Here is a 20,400-nt window from a genome sequence, read left to right as displayed (position 1 = left end):
CAGGGTTCTGCATCAGTCACAAAGAATTTACCAAAGTTTGATCCAGATTTGGTGATCAGAAGCAAACTTTACTTTGAGAGGTTTCCCCCACCTCCACCCCATCCTCACCCCTACTTCCATCCCCAGTCCATTCATCATGGATATCATTTGGGACACAAGGTGGATTTAATTTCAAGTGGAAACCTTCAAAGATACCCATTTCCACTGATTCCCAAAATAAATGCGAGGACTTTTTATCTACTTCGGAACCACATTCATGGATATTTAGTGTAGCCTGAGCCTCTCATGCTCAGCTGTATGATGCACTCCTGTTTTAGTAGGATGGATTCTGATTAGGTGACACTTTTGTCATTATCTCTGCTAGTATTCTTTAAGTCTAGTGTCTACCTGATATTAATACAGCCCCTCCAGCCTTCTTACTCTTATTTGCATGATATATTTTTTCCATCCACATATTTTCAACCTATGTCTTATACTTACAGTGCATTTTTATAGACAGTTTATCATTTGTTCTTGCTTTTTTCTCCTTCCCTAACTCATCTGGCAATCTCTGACTTCAAAAATTTTTTATTGCAGTATAGTTTATTTATAATGTTGTATTAATTTCTGCTGTACAGCAAAGTAACTCAGTTTTACATATGCATGTCTTCTCTTTCATATTCTTTTTGTGTGTGTGTCTTTTGTCTATTTTTAGGGCTGCACCCACGGCATAAGGAGGTTCCCAGGCTAGGGGTCTAATGGGAGCTGTTGCTGCCAGCCTACGCCACCACCACAGCAATGCCAGATCCCCAGCGGTGTCTGCGACCTACATCACAGCTCACGGCAATGCCAGATCCTTAACACAATGAGCAAGACCAGGGATCGAACCTGCAACCTCGTGGTTCCTATCTAGATTTGTTTCTGCTGTGCCGTGATGGGAACTCCTCATACCCTTTTCCATTATGGTTTATCACAGGATAATGAATATAGTTTCCTATGCTACACAGTAGGACTTTGTTTATTTATCCAATATATACTAGTTTGCATCTGCTAAATACAAACTTCCAATTCTTCCCTCCCCGACTCCCCTCCCCTTTTGCAACCACAACTCTGTTCTCTGTGTCTGTGAGTCTGTCTCTGTTTGGTAGATATGCTCATTTGTGTTGTATTTTAGATTCCATGTATGTTTTGACCTATGGTATTTGTCTTTCTCTTTTTGTCTTGCTTCACTTAATATGATAATCTCTAGGTCCATCCATGTTGCTGCAAATGGCATTATTTCATTCATTTTTATGTCTGAGTAATAGTTCACTATCTATGTATGTGTGTATATATATATATATATATATATATATATATATATATATATATATATAATCTCACAGTTTCTTTATCCATTCATCTGTTGATGGACATTTAGGTTGTCTCCATATCTTGGCTATTGTGAATAGTGCTGCTATAAACATAGGGGTGCATGTATCTTTTCAAATTATAGTTTTGTCTGGGTATATGCCCAGGAGTGGGATTGCTGAATCATAGGGCAACACTATTTTTAGTTTTTCGAGGAAGTTCCTTACTGTTTTCCACAGTGGTTGCACCAATTTACATTCCCACCGACTGTGTAGGAGGGTTCCCTTTTCTCCACACCCTCTCCAGCATTTATTATTTGTAGTCTTTTTGATGATGGCCATTGTGACTGGTGTGTAGTGATACCCACTGTAGTTTTCATTTGCATTTATTTAATAAGTAGTGATGATGAGTATCTTTTCATGTGCCAAATGGCTGTATGTATGACAATCTCTGACTTTTAATTGGAGCATTTAGTACATTAACAGGAGGTGACCTGAGCCTTTGGCTGGAGATTCCCCATGAAGACAGGATTGTCTCATTACGTTTCTTCTTGCCATGTAAGCACACCTTGGGAGCATGATGAACTGGATTTTCCCAGCAACCTGGGTGCAGCCAGGAAGGTGAATGAGGCACCTTTGAGGCCCCTCAGTGATCATTTGGCGAGGCATTATGCTGCATCTACTCCAAGGCCACCCTCTGGATCTGACCTGGTCATGACACAGGAGCTTAGGCCAGGATCCTGTGGTGGTATTAATATCTATGATCTATCTATGTCCTCAGATTACAAAATGCAAAGATTACATGTATCAATAATAACACTAAATAATCTCCACTCCACTCCTGCAGTATTTTTCTCATAGGAAACTGTTCTCTCTGCGCTTTTTTTTTTTTTTTTTTTTTTAATGCCTGGGCCCATAGTATGTGGTAGTTCCTGGGCGGGAGAGCAACCTGTGGCTCAATATTGACACAAACCCCTTCAGTTACAGTGCCAGATCCTTAACCCACTGTGCCACAAGAGAATTCCCTCTCTGCTCTTTTAAATTACTATCTCTTTTTCATATTCTATATAGAGTGGGTCTTGGTGATCATGAATTTAACCTTGTGGTTTCATTACTGAAAATTAGTGGATTTGCATTCATGGTTGGTGAGAAAGTGAGCCAGAGAGTGAGGCTTGCTAGCCACCGATCCCCACACTCCAACACAGCTTTGTGCTTCTGTTCATTGCTCCCACTCGATAACAAACACTTGTTTTTTTGTATTTTTTTTTTTTTTTTTTTTTTTTTTTTTGCTTTTTAGAGCTGCACCTGAGGCATATGGAAGTTCTCAGGCTGGGGGCTGAATCTGAGCTGTATCTGCCAGCCTACGCTGCAGCCATAGCAATGCCTGATCTGAGCTTTCTCTGCAACCTACACCACAGCTCACGGCAACACTGGATCCTTGAACACACTGAGTGAGGCAGGGATAGAACCTGAATCGTCATGGATACTAGTTGGGTTCTTCACCCTGCTGAGGCACAACAGGAACTCCCTAATTTTAAAGTTTAATCTTGAATCTACATTAGGATGCCAGGATCAACAGGTGTCCAGAGACCACATGCAGCCTTCCTGCAGGGCCCTTTTTGGTCCATCCCTTGTCAGCCCCTTCAGCCTCACCCTAAGCCAGGCCATTTGCCCCGCAGGCTCTCCAGGCGTCACTGAACAGTTCACCTGCTTGTGCCAACCTGCTCCAGCCCAGCTTCATTGTTGTGTGACTTGGGGGGAGTCCGTTAACACCTGTGTGCCTCAGTCTCCTCATCTGTTAAAAAGGTGTTTAGGAGTTCCTGTCATGGCTCAGTGGTTAACACATCCGACTAGGAACCATGGGGTTGTGGGTTTGATCCCTGGCCTCGATCAGTGGGTTAAGGATCCGGTGTTGCTGTGAGCTGTGGTGTAGGTCGCAGACTTGGCTGGGATCCTGCATTGCTGTGGCTGTGGTGTAGGCCGTGGGCTACAGTTCCAATTCGACTCCTAGCCTGGGACCTCCATATGCTGCGGGTGAGGCCCTAGAAAAAACAAAACAAACAAAAACAAAAATAAAAACAAAACGAAAAACTCAGGTGTTTCAATATCTACCCCATGACAATGTAGCTGCATGAAAGAACTGATACACAACACACAGAAAATGGCTGGTCGATGGTAAGTACTAATTGTCACCTGCCATTGTTATGTTCCCTCCATTCTCAGAGCCTTGACACATGTTGTTTCCTTTGGCTAGAAAACTCTCTTCCCACTGGTCTTTTCTTCATCCCAACCGATTTCTTCCAGTCTTCAGAGCTCAGTCTAAGTGTCACTTCCTCCCAGCGCAGCACCTTAACCATAAATGAATAAATGTGGTGAGAAAACCCTGGGGAATAGCAGGCTGTGCAGAGGAGGGCGAGTCAATCGAGGAGTTTCCGTGAGAAGCTGAGGGGCCGTGACAGGTAAGCGCAAAACTCCGGAAGGGCACCGGAGCTGCTTGGTGAACCCGAGGCTGGAGGCGGGAGGCTGGTGCGCCCTTCTCGCGCAGGGCTCTACTGGCATCCGAGTCCGAAGGGCGCACAGCGAGGGCTGCTGTAACCGTACAGCCACCGAAGCAGCTGGGACGGTCCGCCAGTGGCGCAGGCCGGGAGCGCACGGAGCCAGGCGGGTGGGCACGCCGGGAGCAGGGACCGAGTGGGTGTCAGACATCGGAGGAGCCCCTAACGGCGCAAGCAAAGGGACCGCGGGGAAGGCGCCGGGATGCCGGCGAGGAGCTTCGGTAGCGGGGTACATGGGCCTGGCTCCTGCTGGTAGAGGGATGAGCCCTTCTCTCCGGTCCTGGATGGCATCCTCGGGGCCACTTACCTCTACACCGGACTGAGCATTTCCGGGTACTGGGGTGGACACTCTGAGCACCAGTTGGGCTACCGGGTCACTCTGTGGGCGGAACCGAGAGTTGGGATCCCGCCAGGGCAGAGCCTCAGGGATTAGCCCAGCAGGACGGCGCGATCTGATTTCCCCAGACCGCGCGGCTACCCTCCCCAGGCAGGGTCCCCGCGTCTTCCCTACAACGCAATCAGCGGCGAGAAGGGGAGCCCAAGACGATCCCGAAGCCCCGGAATGCCGGGCTGTGGACTCTTCAATGGTCGCTCCCGCCACTCACAGCGGTTCGAAACTGGGGGGGCACCACCGCCTGCCACCCAGCCCCCTTCTGGGCGCGTCGGTTCCATGGCCTTGGCCCCGCCCCTGTGCCCCTATTGGTCAAGTCAAAAGGGGGCAGCACCCGATGGGTGCAACTCCGACAAAGAGAGGCAACCTCTGGTCCAGAGAAGAGCCAAAGACTGAGGGTCCGCGTCTCTCTGACCCCGACGGGAGCTCACCCTCCGCCCCTGCGCTGAGCGGCCTCCACAGCAGGCGGATTAACAGGCCTGGCGAAACAGACAGATTAGCCTACAGTCCCTGGTCCCTGGAGGAGCCTCTGTCCGACGCTGTGCCACCACATTCGACGGCCAGGAGCCGCGACCGTCGCTGAGCTGGGCGCCGTGCGCCGGGAGCTCTAAGGACTGCGCCGCGACCGCCGGCCACGCCCGCCGCGGCCCTCCCTCCCCGGGCCCCGCCCGCCGCTAGCCGTCGGGGCGGCCTCGGCCCGGGAGTGACCGGGAACAGATGCGCCCGTGGTGAGGTTACCCCGGTCCCGCCATGGCCGCGCGCCCCGGGACTCTCTGGCTGCTGGGCCTAGTGCTGTGCACGCTGAGCGGCTGCGGTCCCGGCCCGCGACCCCCGCCCGGCTGCCCGCAGAGTCGCCTGGGCCCGCGTGAACGTCGCGACCTGCAGCGCGAGATCCTGGCGGTGCTCGGGCTGCCCGGGCGGCCCCGGCCCCGCGCGCCGCCTGCCGGCGCTGGGCTGCCCGCGTCCGCGCCGCTCTTCATGCTGGACCTGTACCGCGCCATGGCCGGCGACGACGACGAGGACGGCGGGGCCCCCGAGCGGCGCCTGGGCCGGGCAGACCTGGTCATGAGTTTCGTCAACATGGGTGAGAGCGGGCACGCGGTGGGCGGCGGCACCCCGCGAGAAGGCGCGTGGGGGACGGCGGGCTGAACGCAGGCTGCAGGGGCGTGTGCGCCACCTCGGGCAGGGCTGCCAGGAGCCGGGAGCGGGGGAGGGTGGGGGGGGTTGAGAGTCATCTTGTCGTGGACAAGGACCCAAGGGAGGGGGAAGCGCCCAGGGGTATGCGGGTCGCAGAGCTGTGGGACAGAGGAGGATGTGAGTCCCAGGGCCGTGTACCCTCACCCGCTCCCAACACACCCAAGGCTAAGAACCATGTACTGTGGGAGGGACCTGGGCAGTGCCAGGAAGTCAGTCGGGTCGTGGGGAGACAGATGGGTAAACAGAAGCTGTGATGCTGTCACGGTGATAAGGTCGGTACTGAAGAGAGGGACAAAGTTCAGCGTGGAAAACCCTGGTCACAGCATCAAAGTGACCAGAGCGGAGATGAGGACCAGGATGTTCTGAGTCCCCAGCAGCCTCTTCCCTGGGCCAGAGCCCCAGAGCCTGGGGGTGGGCGTGTTGACGTGGGGGGCTTCGGGGGCTGTGGGGAAGGCTAGACTCTGAGCTTGGCAGGGCAGGGGCTGTGTCTTGTCACCCTGGGCTCACACCTGGGACTTGGTTTGTCAGGAATGAGTGTCCAGGCCCCTTGAATGACACGATGGGCAGCTTGGACCCCCTTTGCTCCCCCAGCAAAGCCCAGCTTTCCCTCTGCAGAAATTATACTCTAAATCCTGGAGCCATGTACCCTTAACGTCCTCAGATAGAACCTTTTCCAGTCCTAAACTCTTGCATCTACATTCAGGAACATGTGTACCTCATCCGCTTGGCCTCCTGTCTGCGGCCAGCAAGGGGCAGGAGTCTGGGCCGAGACAGACACCAGGCTGGACCTGGGGACCCAAGGACTGCAGCTCAGCCCCGGGTGGGGCAGCTGTTGGGCCCAGAACAGGGAGAGGACCCTTGCCAAGGCCACCAGACTCTCTTCACCTACAGCATAGCCCTTAACCCTCCCATCAGCCCTGTTAGACCCGATATTCACACCATGTCCTGGACGAGGACAGTGAGACCGACAGAGGCAATGTCACACCCAGGAGAGCGTGGCCTCTATGTGGCCAGGCCAGGACAGGCCCAGGTTGTTTGGTCCTGCATCCAGTTCCCGTGGAGGTGACATTTCTGCATCAGGAGGGCGGGCTTTCAGGATAGAGCTTTCGGAGGGGTTTAGGCAAAGGAACCCAGGGACCTTCAGCCATTTACTTCCTACAGTAGGGCAAGGAGAGGGGACATCAAGGAGGCCTGTCCCCCCGACTCAGAGCTGGTGGGGGCTCAGGTGGGGGACTGAGCAGCAGGGAGCAGCCGTTAATCTCTGCTGAGAGCCCAGTGCCAGGCATAGGACTGAGGCTGGTGGGCTCTGGATGCCACCTTCCTGGTTAGAGGGCAGGGGACAGAGGTGACCCTGTGTGGAAGTGAGGCAGAGCTCTGTGCTGGGGACAAGCTGACCTGGGGTTCAGGACCAAGAAGAGCTGTGGATGCAGTCCCCCTGAGAATGCCCCCAGAGGAGCCGTCCACCAGAGTGAGTCACTGCCTAGCCCATGTTCCCCTTCCCCCAGCATCCCTGGAGCAGGGAGTGCACAGCCGTGGTGGGAGCTGCTGCTGTGGATGGAGCAGCATCCTGAGCTGAGATGGACCTTGTTCCCTTCCTGCCTCTGCTGTGTGATCTTAGGCAAGTCCCTTACCCTCTCTGAGCCTTGAGTCTCTCCTTGTAAAAGGGGTATGCTAGTGACCTATCCTCAGAGTGCTGTGACTGGTTGATAGAGGGGGAGGGGCAGAAAGTCAGCCCCCCTTTTAGAGTGAACCTGGCCCTCGGCCCGACCTCAGTCCCTCTCAGCAGCTGTCCGTCCTTGGTGTGGATGTGATGGAAATGTCCCCATGTGCCTTACAGACATGTGAAACCCAGAAACAGGTTTAAAAAGCCAACCAAAGGTATTTCTATTTTTAGAATAGAAACTAGCATTTGAAGTTACATAGCCTTAGAAATCCTTGTTTCATCCATGCAGAAACATGTGGAGCTCTTACCAGCCTCATTTCATGGGCTCAGAGAGGTTAAATAACAGCCTAGGGACACACAGCACAACCATGGCATCATCCAGGCTGTGGATTCCAAATCCCAGTTTCCTCCCACACCATCTCTGTGTGTTCCTTGAAGATCTAAGGCCTCTGAGCTGTGGATGAACAAACAGATCTTTGTTCTGTGGAAGCCTGGTCTGTGGGTGGGCCCAGCCGGCTGTCAGAAGGTCCTTCTTTATCCTGATATACTAATTGCACTGGTAAAACTCCTTCAGCTGGACTAGTCTTACCTGGCAATTACCTGGGCTGATGTGGGGGATTAGACACCTCCCAGGGGTGCTTCCTTCTTTGGAGGCCCAGCCCCAAGCCCCCAAACCTCTGTGGAGTCTAATAGCAGAGTTGCTGTGGCGTCAGCGCCCACGCCAAGGCTCCCACACCCTTGGCCTCCAGCTCCACCTCTGCTGTTAGCCTCATTGGCTCCTGAGAAGCCAAACCTGGTGCTTGCTGGGCCCCTGACCACCAGGGACACCTGTAGGACCCCGAGGCATGGGTTCTGGTGTCAGGCCTCCCATCTGGGGTCAGAGCTGTGTCCACGCAGATGGGCCCATGTTGGGGTTCAGGGCTGCAGTTGGAGCCAGGCGTCCCCTAGCCTGCCCATCAGTCTCTGCCTGTGGTCGCTTGGCTCCCCTTGGCCTGGACACAGTAATGGGGTCAGTACCCCAGGCGCAGACAGAGCCTGTCGCTGCTGTCGCCTGAGCTCCGGGTGAGGAGATCCTGAACTTGGAGGCATCACCCAGGTTCTGGTACCTTCCTGCACGTCCCGGGCCACATCTCTTCTGTTCTCTGGGCCTCTGCTTTCCCACCCAGGCTACAGCAATTTTTGTCAGAAAAAAAACCCTGACCCTGTGGCTCTTGTCTGGGGCACCTTGTCACACTACCCGTCCCTTCGCAGAGCGCGGGTGTGACTCTCTGGCTGGACCTTGAGGGCCTCCTGCTGGCCCAGCCCCTCCTGAGGGAGAAAGGAGGCAGGAGAGACCCACTCTGCCTTTTCCTCCTGAATCCTTCTCCCCCTTGGCTCAGCGGAGCGACAGGGACCAGACTGAAAGACCGAGGCCCAAACAGCACTGCCGACCGCCGTGTAGCCAGAAGTGGATGTCCTGACCCTTCCTGGACCAGACTGATTCTCCCTGTGGTCCCGGGTGGCTGAGGACAGGCTCGGGATGAGCTGAGGCTGTTGGATTCGGGAGGGGCAGGGCCCTGAGCCCGGGTCCTGCTCAGCCCCTGACCTTGAAGGGGTGACCCTCCGCCTCCATGAACCCAGGGTCACCTCTTTGGTTCTTTACTAGGGAATTCCTTCATTTTTTCTTGAATTCACTCAACATAGTCATGTTGTACCTGCTCTGAACTAGGCTCAGTTCCAGTTACCGGAATGTAACGGGGATGAAACAAAGTCCCTGCCCTTGTGGAGGTGACCCTCTAGTGGGAGACAAATAACAGTATGTCAGCGACAAGGTAACTGTCACCAGGTCTAGACAGTGACACCCATGTCCGGAAACCAGGAAGGGAGGGACAATGGGAGGCAGGCAGGACGGGGCCGGGGGTTCTAACCTGGGACTCGGGGTTTGCATCTTGATTCTGCCCCCTCTTCTCTGTGTGATCTGGGCTCTCTGGTCCACCTCGCGGAACCTCTGTCTCCCTGTAAAATTGAGATGCTCATGGTACCCACCCCAGGGGCTGTTCAGGGATTGGGTGAGGTGACACCCAGAGATGACCACATGCCCAGGAGGTCCCCGCCTGTCCTTTCATTTCATCTCACATTTACTGTCACATCTCTGTTTAAATAGATGACATGAGGCTCAGAGAAGTTGGGTGATTTTCCCAAGGCTGCACAACTGGTCACCTCCCTGCCTGCCCATCTTCTGCTACACAGAAACTGCCTCTCCCCTCAGCTCAGTTTTCATCATTTGCAATATGTGCTGAGGAATTGGACTATTTTAAATATGAACATGCGTTGTAAACTAGGAACACTATTTTAAAAATATCTTTGGGCAAGTTCCCTTCATGGGTCAGAGGTTAATGAATCTGACTAAGATCCGTGAGGATGCAGGTTCGATCCCTGGCCTCATTCATTGGGCTAAGGATCCAGTGTCACCTTGAGCTGTGGTGCAGGTCACAGATGTGGCTCGGATCCCACGTTGCTGTGGCTATGGCTGTGGTTGGCAGCTGTAGCTCTGATTGGACCCCTAGCCTGGGAATTTCCATATGCCTCTAAAAAGCAAAAAAAAAAAAAAATCTTTGAGGATTTATAGAACTAATGCACGCTCATTGTAGACAACTCATATCATATAGATTCATTATGGAATCTCATTATGGAAAATTGGGATCACATGTTTAGAAACATGTACTATGGAAGTCCCTAACAATCCTCTATCTCAGACAGAACCAGTGTTTTATTCCTTTCATGAGCTCCCATCACTTCTAGGGCCAAGCAGCTCTAGTATTTTATCAATACAGATACTAACATTTGTATTACTATTTTTTACAAAATGGGACCAAAATGCCCACTATTTTGCCATTTTGTCTTTCACTTAACAACAAATCCTGGAGTTCCTGCTGTGGCACAGCAGGTTAAGGATCAGGCATCGCTGTAGCTGTGGCTTGGATTTAGTCCCTAGCCCAGGAACGTCCATATGCCATGGGTGCGGCCAAAAAAAAAAAAAGAAAAAAAAAATCTGGAGTTTCCATTGTGGCACGGTGGGTTAAGAACCTTACTAATATCCATGAGGATGTGGGTTTGATCCCTGGCCTCGCTCAGTGGGGTGAGGATCCTGCATTGGCGCGGCTGTGGTATAGGCCGGCAGCTGCATCTCCTAGCCTGGGAACTTCCGTATGCTGCAGGTGTGGCCCTAAAAAGAAAAAAGAAAAAAAAATCTTTATCCATCATAAGAGCTGACTGTTAGAGTGACCATATGCCCCAAAGTATTTCTCTTTGTTTCTGTCTACCTGTTATTTATTTATTTTTATTTCTGCTTGGTTGAGGTATCTTCACATATAAAACTGGAAGATATTTAACATGTGCATCAGGATGATTTGATGTACATATAACACCCCCCATCCAGTTATTTAACAGTCATCACTTCACATGCTTATCCTTTCGTGTGTGTGTGTGGGTGTGGATGTGGGTGTGTGTGTAAGAACATTTAATTTCTGCTTTCTTAGCAAATCTCGTATAGCACAGTGTTATCACCTGCGTCACCATGTTTTACTTTAGTTCCTCAGACTTTATTCAACTTAAAGCCAAAAGTTCTTCCCCATTTATCAACCTCTTTCTATCTCCTCTATTCCCAGCTCCTGGAAACTTTTCTCCCTCCCTTCCTTCCTTCCTTCTTTCCTCCCTTCCTTCTTTTTTGGCAAAATAATACATGTATTACCTACAATTGGCAGATATATTCCTGATTCATTCTCTCCAGGTTTCAAAAGAATTTCAAAGTAACAAAACATTATATATCATACAAATCAAGGAAGCGTCGGGCTCAGGGGACCATTTCATTTTTCAGTGTGGGCAGAACTATGTGTCTCCCACATTTTTTTGAGCTAGTTGATGTTCAGCTGTGAGTCCTGATCCCAGATCTAGAATCTCAAGAGGTTAAGTGCACCACCCAATGGGGGCTGGAATTTTCTCAGCCATAGGGGTGAAACTCTAGTTTAGACATGAGGCAAGGGCTTCCAGGGAGGGACCAATAAAGCCTCTGAACCTGAAACAAGAGAAGACAAGGGCAGAGGGCCTGGCCTTAGGGGATGGGGCTCCCCTCCCATTCTAGTATTTTGTGTTCATCTGTGGAGCTCCACTCAGTAGAACAAAGGCTGTCTTATAAAGCAGCAGGAATTGTCTTCTAGTAGCTTCCAGAACCTGAAGACAGAACCCATGGAGTTCCCATCGTGGCGCAATGGTTAATGAATCTGACTAGGAACCATGAGGTTGCGGGTTCGATCCCTGGCCTTTCTCAGTGGGTTAAGGATCCGGCGTTGCTGTGAGCTGTGGTGTAGGTCGCAGACTTAGCTCGGATCCGGAGTCTGACCCCTAGCCCCTAGCCTGGGAACCTCCATATGCCATGGGAGTGGCTCAAGAAACGGCAAAAAGACCAAAAAAAAAAAAAAAGAACCCAGTAGAACCCTCCACTGGACCCAGGAGACCCCAGGATGTCAGGGAGCTATAAGCCTTTGATGCATGAGGTGACCTAGACAGTGGTCAGTCAGGTTGTTTTGCATGCAAGGACAGGCCTCCACTAAAACAGACAGAACCACATGATCACCTGGAGTGGGGCAATAGGCTCCGTACTCCTCGGGCCAGAATGCCAATTCCCAGACCCAGTGTTTGGAAGACACAAAGCAGATGCCTTTCTTGAGGTTGGAGAACACACGGCTGATCTCACAGGAGACACTGTTTGTACACTGCTGGATGGGAAAAGGCAAAGGAGAGAAATGATGCAAGATGAACTTGTTGGCATCTGGAAGTCAGGCAGCTGATATATACAGTTGGTGCCTGTCAGTCCATCCACCTGTTAGAGGCACAAATCTCGAACTTGCCACTATCCAGGCCATTCACCCACTCAGAGACAAGCATGGGAGTTCCCAGTGTGGCTCCGTGGGTTAAGAACCTGACTAGCATCCATGAGGATGTGGGTTTGATCCCTGGCTTTGCTCAGTGGGTTAAAGGTTCCAGCATGTCTGCAAGCTGCAGCGTAAGTCGCTGATGCAACGCAGATCTGGCAATGCTATGCCAGTGGCTACGGCTCTGATTTGATCCCTAGTCTGGGAGCCTCCATATGCCATGGATGTGGCCCTAAAAAGACAAAAGACAAAAAAAAAAAAAAAAAAGAGAGAGAGAGAGAGAGAGACAAGCATGAAGGTTCAGTATGGCAGAAAACAGACCACGTCCCTCTCTCCTTAGTGGGTGATGAACAGGGCCAGAAGAGGAGGACAGAGAAGCCTTGGGAGGGGGTGGTGTTGCCCAGGACCTTGAAAGGAGGGGAGAGTTTAGTCAGAAGAAGGTGAGAGGAGAAGGCATCCAGGCACAGGGAGGCATGGGAGGTGAAAAAGCTCTCAGTCTGTTCTTAGAACTCCAGTTCCTCACGGGAAAATTCCACTCATGGCTTCCCTGGCTCTGGTTCCCCACCAAATGGCCCTGCAGGCCAGCCTGGCCCTCGACATGCAGCGGTCTAGTCTAGCGGGACTGGGGTGGGGGGCAAAGAATCTAGACATGGGAGGCAGACGCACCTAGACTCTAATCCCACTTGGGGGCTGCAGATTGGCAAGCTTCCCCGATTGTTCATTCTCAGCTATAAAGCAGGGTGAAGAACGCCTCTCTCGCAGGGTGGCTGCAATATGCCCTTCAATGATCCCTGCCTCCTGGTTGTCACACCGCTGTGTCCTCTCCTCCCACACTGGGCCAGTCCTGTTCCCTGTGACAATAGTGATGCTATAAGGTCCAAGATTAGGACGTAAAAGGCTGCAGCTTCCATTTGGGCTCTGCCCCTCTCCCCTGAGATGATCTATTCAGAGGGAAGGTCATATCATGAGAGGCCCACTCGGAGAGCCTGCTGCCCTCAGTCACAGGCGTGAACTCCAAAGTGGATCTGTTGGTCCCCGTCAAGTCTCCAGAGACCACAGTCCACCCAACAGCTTGACTGTCACCTCATGAGAGACTCTGAGGCAGAGCCACCCGGCTAAGTGCCTGGATTCCTGACCCACAGAAACCACGTGAAATAATAAGTGCTGTGTGTTTTCAGCTGCTGCATTTGCATCATTTGTTACACAGCTATTGCTAACTAACACAGGGGAGCATTAACAAAATGGCATGTGTAATGTGCCCAGGATGGTGCCTGACACACAGCTCAGTGCTTAAAAAGTGGGAGCTGGTGCATGATTTCCCACCTCTGTGTCTTTGCCTGGGATACTGTCCTCCTTTTCTGTTTGCCAAGCTTCCTCCGCCACTCTCAACTATGTTTTCTAGAAAAGTGTCCTCTGATCCCTCCTCCCTAAGCCATCGCTGCAGTTAGAGCCCTCATCCTTCATCACATGGCTGTCTCTTAGGATTTGAGTCCCTTTTTGCCTGTCTGATTTGGAGACACATATAGCCACGCTTTCTCCTACTCCCACACCCCAGGAAAACACAAGCAGCCTGAGAGCCCCAACCAGATCTGACTCTTATAGCACCATCCCCCTATCCCCCCACCCCCATGTGGCAGGTGCTCAGGGCAGGCTGGCAAAGCTGAAGGAGAGGAAGGCCGTGGGAGGCAGGGAGCCCAAGAGCCGGGTGAAGGAGCTGGGCCTGGTCGGGTGGCACAGAAGCAGGGCCAGCCTTATTGTCTTTGCAGATTCCCCTGGGCCCTCCTCTGGGACCCGAGTCCCCGCAGGGTCCTGCCTGGAGGACAGTGACCTCAGCGGACCACCTCTCAGGCACCTGTGGATGGAACCCCCCCATCCCAGTATCGCCACCCAGAGGAAGGCCAGGGCCGCTCATTCTACATGGGCTGCAAGCCTGCAAGTCCACGCGAAGGGCCCCGGACCTGACTCGTGACCCCGGCCAGCCTCTGCCCCTCTGGGCCTCAGTTTCCCCATCTAGGCAGGGTTGCCGCAAAGCCCTGTCCGCTCCCACCAAAGGATGTGTGCCCTCCCTGCCTGCTGACAGGGCTCCTCCAGGGGTGGGGCACAGGGCGGGAGAGACACCCCCCACCTCCTCACCGGAAGCCATCCCCCACAGGAGAGAGGGGATGTGTCACGGTGACCACGTCTTTCTGGAAAACCCCACAGTTCTGTTCTTTCTCCATTTGAACTGGAGGAACCGCATCCTTCTTGCTCACATCTTCTTGGATCTATTTTTGACCTTGGCGGGCTTGATGTGGTGCAGCGTGCGGGTGTCCCCTTTTAATTTGGGCTCTGAAGCCGTCTGAGGCCTGGACGGGTAATTATGAGTGCAGAGCCATTTATGGAAACAGCTCTTGAAAAAGTCAGTAATGAGAACTGACTAAAAATACCCCAGAAATGAAGCCAGGGGCCTGCTTTTAGCAGTGCTGAGATTTCTGGGTGGGAGGAGGCAGAACCAGTAGATGATGGATTCTGCAGGTCCTCTGGCCAAAGAGACCCAGGTCTTGTCTTAGGTCACAAGGATCCTTGGCCTTGTTACTGGTGGGACCAGCCAGTTGGGCCCAGCCCATCGGCTTCCAGGGCCCCCGGGGAGCCTGTGCTTCACCTCAGGGCTGGGCCATGAACACAGGTGAGTCCCGCAGCAAAGTGGGAATATGGGTGGCTTTGGATGAAGGCCCGCAGGGATGTGGAAGCCACTCCCAGACCAGCAGGACGCCCCAGTCCAGGGGCTGCAGGGCTGGATGCTGAGCTGCTGTCCTGGGGACCAGGAACCCATGGAAAGAGGGGCCCTGGGATACGAGGGGCTGGATGGTCACCGTCCAGAAGGCAGATGAACCAGGTTGAGGGAGCCCCTGGGATGGGGAGGGGAGAGACCACACGCTGATCTGTGTGGGATCAGAGGAGGGGGGCAAGGGGGCTTTTACAGCTGGACCAAGAAGAAAGTAGGCTTTCTACTTGGTAGGATGGGGCACCTGGAGAAAGCAGCTTCTGGGGGGGCTAAAGCTGTGGCGTAGGCCGGTGGCTACAGCTCCTATTCTAGCCCTAGCTTGGGAACCTCCATATGTCGTGGGTGCAACCCTAAAAAGATTAAAAAAAAAAAAGAAGGATAGAAACAGAGCAGATTTAGGTTGTCCAGTGACTCTAAAGTTCCCCCCCTCCCCTGCATCTATGGAAGTTCCAGGGCTAGGGATTGAACCTGTGCCACAGCAGTGACAACACTGGGCCCTTAACCCATTGAGCCACTGGGGAGTTCCATCTAAATTTTGTCCCTTGCACAAGAATAGCTAAAGCCTATGTAGGTGTTGGGCAGGTGGCCACGGGGTGTGGGATCTGGGGATCCAGCCAGTGAGTCGGGGGTGGGGGGTCTCAGACGTGAAAAGGCAGAACATGGAAGGTTGTTGTGGTGATGGAGGCTGCCTACTGCCCACAGTGGGACCTTTCCTCAACCGTGGAGTCCAGAGGTGGTTTATCAGGGGCTGGAGGAGAAGGCCAGGGACCCAAGTAACACTCATTGGTGAATCATGACCGTTTTTTTTTTTTTTTTTTTTTGTTCTAAGGCAATCCAGAAAGTAAATTCATTTGTTACTGCTTCCCCAGATAGAAAAGTGGCTCAGTGATTGAAAATTTTTGACAGCTTTTATGATTTTGTGGAAAATAAATGTATCAAGGTGCCTCAGGAGCCAGAAGTGGCTTCATCTACTCCCTGTGTCCAATGAATAGCTTTGTGAATGTCCTTTCATATCTTCGCTGGTGTGTCTTTGGGATTTGGTGTCAAAGGGTAAATTCATATGTAATTTTGCCAGAGTATTGCAAAAGGAAGTTGCCAAATTCCACTCCACGTTATTCCTACTAACACCGTGTGAGAATGTGCACATTTTGGAGTTCCCTTTGTGGCTCAGCAGGTTAAGAACTCCACATGGTGTCCATGAGGACTCAGGTTTGATCCCTGGCTTATCTCAGTGGGTTAAGGGTCCAGCATTGCCAAGAGCTGCAGCATAGGTCGCAGATGCAGCTTGGATCCGGTGTTGCCCTGGCTGTGGTATAGACTGCAGCTGCAGCATTGATTTGATCTCTAGCCTGGGAACTTCCATATGCTGCAGGTGGGGCCCTAAAAAGAAAAAAAAAAAGAAAGAAAGAAAGAAAAAAAAGAATATGCACATCTGTGCTTATGTATTTCCTTATCACAGGCTGGGCCAAGCACCCAAGGACAAGCCCCCCTGCCCCTTCCAATCCTCGTGAAACCATACGCTCTGTATTTCCCTTACAGTGGAAATGACATCCCCTATTTTACTTGTTTTGTTTGTTTCTATTCTGTCTCCCCCCTAGACTGTGAACACACTCTCTTGTTCTGCCTTGTTCACTGCTGTGTTCCCGCTGGTCAGGGCAGAGTCTGATGGACATTAAGAACTTGATAAATTTGTTAATACATTGAACTTGATAAATGAGTGAGTAGATAAATGAGCAAGTGATTACATTTATTTAGAGGACGATTACTCATAATCGCTTCCCCTCCACCTCATGGCCTTGGGATAGCTGACACGGTCCCTGAGGGTCTCACGTCTTGGCACAAAGTTGGGAGATTGTCAGTCAGGTTCATCCCAAACTCCCGGTGAACCTCTGTCCTTCCCAGTCCATTGCCTGACTGTTTACAAAGTCTTTCCATGGCCCCATGAGGAAGGCTGGGCTGTCACTCATTCCTGTTCACACGGGGGACCAGGCCCAGAGGGGGCACCTATACCTCATGGGCTCAGGTCTGCCGTGAGGGCTGTCATCACTGGCCAGAGCCCTCTGGGCTGCCCTAAGCCACTCTCTGGCTAAAGCAGGCTGAGTCTGCACCATCAACAAGGGGGAAATAGAGGTGCCAGAAAATACTTTCTCAGAACACCGGCTTTTGGAAAATCTCTCTTTTCAATCAAAGCCACAGTCACTGAAAATAAATCTGCGGGTGGCCTCTCCCTCCCCTCCCCCACTGACTGTCAGATACAGGAGTGACTCTCTTTACCCAGTTCCACACTCCAGGACATTTCACTAATTTTTCATGGAAATCTTGTTCCTAAAAATGTCCCGCTTCTAGTGCTTGCCTGGAATAGCTGGATGGGCGGTTTCCTGTGCTGGAACTACTGGGGGGTGGGGGTGGGTATTGATTTTACAAACCCACAGGACAGACGCTTGGACTGGGGTCAGTCCAGGTGAACCAGGTTCTCTTGACACAGCACGGTGGACCCCCAGCTCAGCCAGGGAGCGAGGCCGCAGTGCTTGGTGCCCGCAGGAGCTGCTGGTTCGCAGCTGGTCCCTCAGTCCTGGATCCACCATGAGTCAGCGTCGGGCCTGAAGACAGAGGTTCCCAGAGATCCAGCCGTCAGCCCCCGCTGTGCCTTGGGGACAGATACACTTAAGGGCACTTTGCGAGGGTCAGGCGTGGGGCACGACCCAGCGACCCCTCCTCCCTGTCTGTGCCACACCCTGTGACAGCCAACAGCCTGGACCTGTTTCATCCTGGGATCAGGGATGTTTTCTTGGCCACGTCACAGAGGTGCTCTGTGCTGCTACCAAATGCACGGAAATTGTCCCCAAGGCTGTGTGTGCGAGTGTGTCTCCAGGGAGGCGGGGACTCGTGTGGTGATACTTGTGGTGAACATCACTGGGCAGAGGCCCAGAACCCTGCCCGCCACACCCTGCCTGTGTCACGCGGCCTCTGAAACAGCCTGGCTCATGGGTGGGCATTTGCTGCGGGTCTATTGTCCCTGTCACATGGCCTTCTGTTTCCTCTCCTGCCCAAATGTGCGTCCACGGGCCCCGCCCAGCACAGCTGTTTGCCCATCCATCACTGGGCCAGGTCCCCACCGCCAGGACAGGAAGTGCTCCCACATCCGCCTCTGCCACCAGCCTGGGGACTTGTGGTTCCTGAGCCCAGTAGCCAGAGAGAGACGTTTTAAAAAGACTCACAGACATGTAATTAAAATCTCAGTGTTGGTTTAGGAGGAGGCACTAGGCGGCTCCCGCCCCTGCCTTACGGAAACACAGATTTTTTAGTGTTTGAAAGTGACAGGAGGCTCAAGTGAGATGTCCTAAATACACTGTCCTGGGCATTTCCGGGCGGCTGGGCAAATGTGGGGTTTATTCCACGCCTGCGGTCTCTTGCCCAGACCGTTAGACCAGCCCCACCTCGAGTCCCTGCCATCCTGGGCTTTACCCTCGCCTCCACACATAGCTTCCACTCCACCCTCAAACCATGCTCCCTGCTGCCCAGAACCTTGGCCCCCCACTGGCCAGAGCACAGCCCCCGCCCCAAGGCCAGAATTCCAGCCCTTCCCCAGGCAGGCCAGACTCACAGCCCCAGCTGTACACAGCTGGATGGTGGGTGGGCAGCCTCGGCACCCACACCTGAGCGTACAGGTGTCCCTTTGCCTAGAACACCTTTCCTTCCACCTTCTCCATCTGCCAGGGTTCTGTCCTGTCCTTCAGGGCAGTTCAGGTGTCACCTCCTCCGGGAAGCCTGCTCACAGCCCGTCACTCCGCGGGACCTTCCAACATCCCCAGCACTTGACCTAGCATCTCCAGGAGCTGCCATCCTCCTTGCTTCTTCCCTGTCCTTTCCATGTCTCCATCCAGCCTCCCTTCCTCCTTCGCCTTGTTCCCATAATGGTCCTGCCATCCCTCCGCCCTTCACTGGGCTTTATGGCTGCCGGGTCCCTGCTGGCGCCGTCCTTCCTCAGCTCTGGACCTGGGTTCACGCGGGTCCCTTCCTCTGCGGTGTCTTTCTCCCCTGACATCATGGCAAATCCACTCTCTCCCCTCAAGGCCCAGCTCCAAAGTCAGGTGCAAGCCCATCCTCCCCGCCCCGCCCCGCCATCCACACACCTCGGGCTCTGGGAGAGCCCCTGTCCCGCTCAAGTGTACTCAGCTATGTCCCTGCCACCAGTGTGGCCCTTTTCTGCCTTGGGTCTGAGGAGGGACCATTCTCTGCCGCATCTGTGGGTCCAGAGGCAGCAGGGGGCTGAGCGAGGCAGGCTGGATTTGGGGCTTGGAAACCAGACATGGATGTTGCCCTTGTGACACGGCCTCGGAGCCCTCTCGGCACCCAGGAGGCAGAATAGGGACAAGCCATTCACGAGGAGGGGGCCTCCCCTCCCAGACCACCCAGGTCCCCGGCTCCCACCTCACGCAGCCCATCCAGGAGCCAGAGCCGGAGCCACGCGTGACCACCAGCCCCACTTGGTCTTTCAGTGGAGCGGGACCGCGCCCTGGGCCACCAGGAGCCCCACTGGAAGGAGTTCCACTTTGACCTGACCCAGATCCCGGCGGGGGAGGCGGTCACAGCCGCGGAGTTCCGGATTTACAAGCTGCCCAGCACCCACCAGCTCAATCAGACCCTCCACGTCAGCATGTTCGAGGTGGTCCCCGAGCAGTCCAACAGGTGCCGGTCCCCCCCACGCCTCTGTCAGAGTGTCGGGCCCAACCCTGGGGGGACATTTCCCAGGGGACAGAAGGGGAGCAGCCCACCTTCAAAGAAAGATGCTTGGCCCCAGACCTCGTGTCACCGTGGGGAGAGGCCCAGTATCACCTGGCTTCAAGTCCCCTCCCTGCTGTCCTGCCTGTGGGACGGTGCCCAGGTCACTCTGCTTCTGAGCCTCAGTTTCCCCATCTGTACACAGGCACAGTAACGCCTTTGTCCACTCAGTGACATAAGGCACGTAAGGCGCCCAGGCCAGAGCCAGGCAGGGTAGATGCCCCCACTAATGGTCCCCAGGTGGGCCCTGGGAAGACAAGGTAGTGCCGGCCCTCAGTTAATTGTTCTTTCGTGTCCACAGGGAGTCTGACTTGTTCTTTTTGGATCTTCAGACGCTCCGATCTGGGGACGAGGGCTGGCTGGTGTTGGACGTGACAGCAGCCAGTGACCGCTGGCTCTTGAACCGTAGCAAGGACCTGGGACTCCGGCTCTATGTGGAAACAGATGATGGTAAGACTCGGGTCAGCGGCGAACCTTCCCCTGGGGGCTGCTCCGAGGAAGCTGCTGGCGGCACATGCAGCTGGAGCCCCCATTTGGCCCCGGAGACCTGGCCTTTCTGAGCTGTGTGGCTGGGGCGAGAGTCCTGTCCCCACCACGGGGCTCAGTGGGCGGGAGGGTGAGGTCCCCGCAGTGCGGGACCGCAGGAGGCCCCCTACCAGCCAAGAGGGCCTCCCTCCTTCCTCAGGACCAGCAGGTGCTAAGAGCGAGGCCATGCTTTCCTTCCCCAAGAAATGGGGTGATTCTGACTCTGTGGAGCCACCTCCTACTGACCAGGAGTCCCCCTTCTGGGCAGGGCCAGGGACGTGGTCC

At 53.6% G+C, this 20,400-nt stretch overlaps 1 protein-coding gene and 1 long non-coding RNA gene across 2 annotated transcripts in view; one reads left to right on the top strand and one right to left on the bottom strand.

Annotated features, from left to right (window-relative positions):
- LOC102164363 lies at positions 3,367–4,837 on the bottom strand. Its single transcript, XR_304025.3, has 3 exons — positions 4,706–4,837; positions 4,191–4,262; positions 3,367–3,676 (listed from the first exon to the last, which is right to left on the bottom strand). It is a non-coding gene; the product is annotated as an uncharacterized LOC102164363 (long non-coding RNA).
- BMP8B (bone morphogenetic protein 8b) overlaps positions 4,928–20,400 on the top strand; it is a 30,451-nt gene continuing 14,978 nt past the window's right edge. The window contains 3 exon segments of the mRNA XM_003356326.5: positions 4,928–5,358; positions 19,308–19,497; positions 19,892–20,040. Of these exon segments, the coding sequence (XP_003356374.4) occupies positions 5,025–5,358; positions 19,308–19,497; positions 19,892–20,040 (673 nt within the window). The 5' untranslated portion in view covers positions 4,928–5,024.

This window comes from Sus scrofa, chromosome 6 (genome assembly GCF_000003025.6).
Source record: "Sus scrofa isolate TJ Tabasco breed Duroc chromosome 6, Sscrofa11.1, whole genome shotgun sequence".
In the NCBI taxonomy this organism is placed as follows: Eukaryota; Metazoa; Chordata; class Mammalia; order Artiodactyla; family Suidae; genus Sus; species Sus scrofa.
The sequence above is the reverse complement of the archived record's forward strand: the minus strand, read 5'-3'. Positions and strand labels throughout refer to the sequence as shown.